At 37.4% G+C, this 6,255-nt stretch overlaps 2 protein-coding genes across 2 annotated transcripts; one reads left to right on the plus strand and one right to left on the minus strand.

Moving 5' to 3' along the window:
- Nucleotides 1-1,048: 1,048 nt before the first annotated feature.
- On the plus strand, nucleotides 1,049-1,956 carry LOC113302238 (olee1-like protein). The gene is made up of 2 exons (XM_026551125.1): nucleotides 1,049-1,258; nucleotides 1,447-1,956. The coding sequence occupies exons 1-2, from the start codon at nucleotides 1,081-1,083 to the stop codon at nucleotides 1,797-1,799; spliced, it is 531 nt and encodes a 176-aa protein (XP_026406910.1). The 5' UTR covers nucleotides 1,049-1,080; the 3' UTR covers nucleotides 1,800-1,956.
- Nucleotides 1,957-1,960: 4 nt separating this feature from the next.
- On the minus strand, nucleotides 1,961-5,306 carry LOC113302237 (UDP-N-acetylglucosamine 1-carboxyvinyltransferase 2-like). Its single transcript, XM_026551123.1, has 6 exons — nucleotides 4,626-5,306; nucleotides 3,901-4,051; nucleotides 3,522-3,806; nucleotides 3,094-3,259; nucleotides 2,871-2,949; nucleotides 1,961-2,477 (listed from the first exon to the last, which is right to left on the minus strand). Exons 1-6 carry the CDS (start codon nucleotides 5,177-5,179, stop codon nucleotides 2,273-2,275), a joined length of 1,440 nt encoding a protein of 479 aa, XP_026406908.1. The 5' UTR covers nucleotides 5,180-5,306; the 3' UTR covers nucleotides 1,961-2,272.
- Nucleotides 5,307-6,255: the final 949 nt, after the last annotated feature.

A 6,255-nucleotide genomic window follows, 5' to 3' on the forward strand; every position in this document is an offset into this window, starting at 1 on the left:
TTGGTAATAATACACCATACGTTCCAAATTACAGTTTGGTGGAAAGCCCGAGTTTCACCATACGTGCCACCAACGATTAAAACTGGGTGTCACCTTTAGCATATTCGCCGTTGTGTGTGAACTCTGTGAAAGGCTATTGCATTTTAAACTTTGCCTGCAAAATTGAAAACTTAGAAATCTTTTGACATACTCAATTATATGCATAGGACGCTTTTGATTAGTTTTTTCGAGCTCGATATGGTTATATCTGTAGTTGCAGAAAACCCTACAACCACATCCATACAAGAATCTAAACAATACACTAAGAAATCATGATGAAAATCATTCATTTACTTATTAAAATCTTAAGTTGGATACAAGATAAAACAAAGACTTTACTAGCTCTCCAAATAAACGTTCTCTCTCCTAATTTCTTGTCTAACACACTCTCTGAGATCTCTCACATTACATGATATCCCTTCCCTTTATATAGGATTTTACATAGTGGATGACAGCTAATAGATCCCTTATTTTCAGAATCACCGTGCATTACAAGCGCTCATATACATTCACTCAATCTTCGCACACTTTATACTTCGCACAGATCATCACACTTTACTCGTGACTGTGCTGACATCATCAAATACGTCATCTCAGTTTTGCTATGTGCGATGATCTTCGCTTATATTAGATGATCTTTGTTTCGCATACATAATGAATGTGTGATATTTCACTCCTATAATATCTACTTTTACCTGCATGTGTTGTCGTTCTCTCATTTTAGCACGGCAAGTTAAAATTTCATCATGGCATCTTCCCTCTCTCTCTCTTTAATTAGGATGCTTTTCTCAGAGCAATGTGTTTCTAGGATGTTCATGTGTACCACTACCATGAGCATTTTCCATATGGAACAAAGGCTGCATATGCATAAATAGAGATCTAAAACAGTTGATTTCCTCAAGAAGCGGTCAACCGATAACTACCCATGCAAATTGTCCGGAGAAACATACAATAAACCACCTAAATATGAACTTGGCATTCCTACCTATATAAATCAAACACCCTTGATTTTTCTTCATTAAAAATAATCAAAAACGAAGCATGGCAGAATTCTTTCGATCTCTTTCCACTGCTGCCATTGCATTCCTCCTTCTTTTCTTTTTCTCCTCGCACTTTGTTAAATATTCCTGTGCAGAGAAATACTTGTTTGTTCAAGGCAAAGTTTATTGTGATACATGTCGTGCCGCATTTGAGACCGAACTAACTGAATATATTGATGGTAAACTAATGATATCTCTCCCTTTGTTCTTTTACAGTGGCTTTTAGCATTGCATAGAATGTAATCCATTATATATTCATTTCTTAATTAATGATTCGTGCATTAGATTTTTCTTTTTTGAAAATTATCTGTTCGGTATATTGTTTTGTATTCGTTGGTTTAATTATTTCTTCTACTGGTTAATGTAGGTGCAATGGTTAAACTAGAATGTCGTGACATTGAAGGAGGTCACATTACATATTCTTTGGAAGGAGTAACCAATTCAACTGGTGTCTATCGACTTCCGGTTCAAGGAGATCATGCGGAAGAAATCTGTGAGGTGTTCCTAGTAAAAAGCCCGCTACCGGACTGCTCAGAAATTCTTAAAGGAGGTGCAAGTGCCCGAGTTCAGATTACTTCCGACGATGGTGTGGCAGACAATACTCGATATGTGAATTCTTTAGGGTTCTTGAAAACAAAAGCTATAGACGGTTGTGTCAATACTCTCCTTGAAATGGATCTACCTCCAGAAGCTATGGTTCCAGAGTCCACCAAAAACTGAGCATTTGGTTAAATTTCTAGGCAGGACTTTTCCTTGTAATCTTGAGTCCATTTTATTGATACATCAAGGCAGAAAATGAATCTTATCCATGGTTGTAATTCATTCACATTTTCTTTCTGTTAGCAAAGGCAATCACCAAAAAGTGCAGATTACAACATCTGAATCATAGACTATGATTTTCTTTCTTACCCCTTCTATTATTTTCGTGTCACAAAATTTTAAGTTACATCAATAGCAAAAAAAGATGTGGAACATTGAGCTAAAAATTACATACTGATACAGATATTACATGCCCCTTAATCTCCCATGCTCTAGCAAAAGGAAGTTAACAAGCTTTATGTTGTTGGTGCAGCTGTGAAAGTACAATGTAACCACTGATCAATGTACAACAGAATTTGCAGAATAGAATAGATATACTTGCAGCATGATAACAGTCTTCGACTGGATAGATTTCAACTGCTATATTAACTAGGTTAAGCGACTGCTGAAGGAATTAAAACATTTTGCCTACTGATTCGAGCTCCTAGGCCATTAAGTTTCATCTCTAGATCTTCATAACCTCTATCAATATGGATTACTCCCTCAACTTCTGTTATCCCTTCTGCAGCCATCCCCGCTAAAACAAGTGAAGCCCCACATCTTAAGTCAGTTGCAGTCACTCTGGAACCATATAAGGTGCTGGAAGATAAACAGAATACAGAGAGAAACTTTCAGAAGACATTTTTGCATAAAATTATCACAAGACTCTCTTTTTCTATCGCATTCACCCGAGATAAACTATTTGCATAAAATACATAATCTCAGAAGAGATTGCTCCAAAAACTTCAACATCTACAAGTAGGAGAGAAGTTTAATGTGCGAATTGTTCGGTATTAAGTGATGCTATTTGATGTCAATGCACGACCCAGTATATTATTTCGAAGTGTTAGCATGGTATGTTGTTATAGGAGAGTGTTATATTCGTTGGGTTGTGACAACACGAAGGTCCCTGACTCAGTTCGAAACTCGTCATCATTCTCACTTCTGCAGACTACTCAAAATAAAAATAAAGAGTACGGAAATATTGCATACCTTCCCCGCTCCTTTCCATAAATTAGTGCAGTGCTTCCACAAACTTGAATTCGTGCTCCAAATTTCTCCAACTCTCTTACTAGAATTCAGAAGAAATAGCAATTGAAGAAAAGTGAAAAGTCGTCGAGAGAAACAAACAAAAGCAAATCTGCTGGCTTAAGTATGAAATATCAAACATTATTCGCCAAATATGCTTTGACAGAGCATAATGAATGAAATTTACCATGACGCATACGCCCTTCAAAAACAGACTCTTCCACAGAACTCGTCCCAGTACATGTTGTAAGCAGTGCCATTAATTGAGGTTGCAGGTCTGTAGGAAACTGAGGAAAAGGTCCAGTTCTAACATCAAAACCTCGTAAGCTGCTCTTTGAAGGCACTGCTGAAATCTGGCAAGATGATGATTTAGAAACTAACAAGACAAGAAATTCAGGAGAAGAATGAAGAAAACCACTTCAGAACTGATAAGTGATGTGCCCAAATATACTGTCCCTCCATTACTCAAAGGAAAACACAAAAGGCAAACACAAATCTTCAGATATGCCTCTAAATCCATGAATTGTGTTTATGCGGTATCCATCAGAAAATCAGCCCAATTTCTAAAGAAAATAGGCAAACAGAAAAAGCATAATAAACATGACATGTACGTACCTCAAAGCCGTTTGATTTGCTTTGCCTAATTCTGCAACCAGCAGCTGACAGCTTTTCAACTAGAGATGATACATGGAGAGGAATGACTGGTGACATTGAGAAGCATGAGCGAGTAATAGCTGCAGCAATCATATATGTACCAGCTTCGATGCGGTCAGGTATAACGGTATGCTCAGAACCATGCAACCTTTTTTTACCATTGATAACAAGCGTGCTACTCCCTGCACCTTCAACACTAGCTCCACTAGCATTTAAGAATTCAGCAAGATCAACCACCTCAGGCTCCTACGGCAAAAATGATATGATTACTCAGTACAACTATTCCAAAATCTCACAACCAAAACAATAACTAGTTAAACTGTTTTCCATCGGAGCATACTTTGGCAACATTTGATAGTACGGTCTTTCCATCAGCCAATGAAGCAGCCATCATGAGAGTTTCAGTTGCACCAACACTAGGATAACCTAGAAGAAAATTTCCTCCAACTAGCCGTCTTCCATTTGCAGCATGTGCACAAACTTTTCCATTCCTGTAAATGTTAGTTGCTCACATAGGTTAATAGTTGACTCTTTGGTGATGCGTTAATGGTCACTCCGGATTAAGAGACATAAGAAAGCACCAAAAAATAAGCCGTATTTGCCAGGGGATTTTAAAGAAAAAACTTAAAATTTGAAAAATTCCTGGAGTAACATGTTAATCCTATCGGCAATTGTGAAGTGTACCAAGACTATAAGGCCTTTTGGTAAGGTTAACCACATATTATCCTTAGTACTCATCTACAAAGTAACTACAAAGTCGACAATGGTATATATTAAATCCCGCCGTTGGTCTTCTAGTTGAACTTATGGGTCACAGAAGTAAACTCCTGGCATTTACACTATATATCAGAAAACTGACAAAAAAAAATGTTGTCACCCATAACAAACATACAAGATTTCTTTAATTTCAGCAACTATTGCATAAGCACCTTAATCAGACCTTACTAGAACCAGAGTTATCAAACAATAATTTTCAATTGATTTACAAATTAACCCAATCAGCAATCTGCATTTCACATAAATCTTCAACCAAAAACCTTATATAAGTTTGAGATATAAACTTACTTCACCTCAACAACAGCACCAAGAGATCGAAGCCCTTGAATATACAAATCAATAGGTCGAGCACCAATATCACAACCACCAGGAAGTGCAACTACTGCTTCTCCAAACCTGGCAAGAATAGGACCCAAAACAAAAAACCCACCTCGAATCTTACTAACTAAATCCGAACAAGGTTCAAAACAAGAAACTCCATCTGTATCAACGATCACTTCCCCATTGCTTAGAACTTCAATCCTAACACCTAGAGAACGTAAAACTGACATCATTGTTGTAATGTCAGATAAGTTAGGGATTTTATGAAGCTTTGAAGGACCAGAACAACATAAAGTTCCTGCAAGAATTGGTAATGCTGAGTTCTTTGAACCACTAATGTTTACATGACCTGATAGTGTGGTTCCCCCAACAATAACTAGTTTCTCTTCTGGAAATGGAGTTTGTTCAGGAGATGTTTGTAATGTTGAAATTTGACAAACTGGGTGAGTCTTTCTGAGGAAATTAGTAGTGGGTTTTTTGTGAATTGATTTATTAATCCAAGGTTGGAAAATGGAAGCCATGATTCAGTCTAGATTTAGAATCGTTTTATCGTAAGTTGACCGAAATTGGGTCGTTTCTTCCTAGTGGTGAACTCATTTTGTTGTTATGAGAATAAACTCGAGTGTCTCTCTATGAGTCGAAAAGGTGCTCAACTGCTGACTGATTGTTAAGATTTGTTATCATCTGTTATAAAGGTTGTTTGTTTTTTCTAACAGGGTGTTAGTCCCCAAGGGAGTTGGGGGAGTTGGGTGTAGTTGGGTTTTTTCCTGTTAGTTGTGGGGGAGTTCAAAGGAGTCTCTCGAAATCTCTGTTAGTCGTGGGAGAATTTAGAAGAGTCTCCCAAATTCCCTAGAAAACCCTGTTAGTCGTGGGAGAGTTTGAAAGAAACTCTCAAACTCCCTGTTAGTCGTTAAAATTAGAATGCTAGGGAGTTGGTGTTTTTGGGGGAGTTCTGGGGAGTTCTAGAGAGTTTATAGTGTATTTTTTCCTCACTCCAAATCTCTCAAAAAAGTAGAGATTTCTGGAAAGTCTCTCAAACTCCTCACACTCAAAACACCAAACTCTCTCAAACTCCGCACACTCTCTTACACTCCCTCAAAATCCCCAAGATTCAAAATACGTTAAACTCCCCCAAACTCACTCGTGGACTAACCCCCTGTAAGTTGTTGATTTGGGAAGAAAAGAGAGGGAAAGAAAATAGATCGAGAAAGATAGCAAAATATTTTGGCACATGTCCCGAAACAGTATAAATGTGTTACGGGGACTTTGTCCAAGGCTCTGAGGTATCTCAAGCAGATCCGTGTTGGGCCGCCACGAAGAAACCAGTATTTGAGAGAAAAAAAATAGAACCCTGTTTTGGGGACTACTCAAAAATGGTGGGGGACTACTCTCCATTTTTTGGGTGGATATTAGAACTAATAATGAGTCATCCCTTATCTAATATTTTTTAATATCAAACTTGCCCTTGGTAATTAAATTAGTGTAATGATTAGTGAATTAATTAATGATTAGGGAGATTAGATTAATAAGTTATTTTTTTTCAAAAGAAGAACTATTGAGAGGGAGAAGAAGAAGATGAAGATGATAAAGAAGATGA

This window comes from Papaver somniferum, chromosome 8 (genome assembly GCF_003573695.1).
Source record: "Papaver somniferum cultivar HN1 chromosome 8, ASM357369v1, whole genome shotgun sequence".
In the NCBI taxonomy this organism is placed as follows: Eukaryota; Viridiplantae; Streptophyta; class Magnoliopsida; order Ranunculales; family Papaveraceae; genus Papaver; species Papaver somniferum.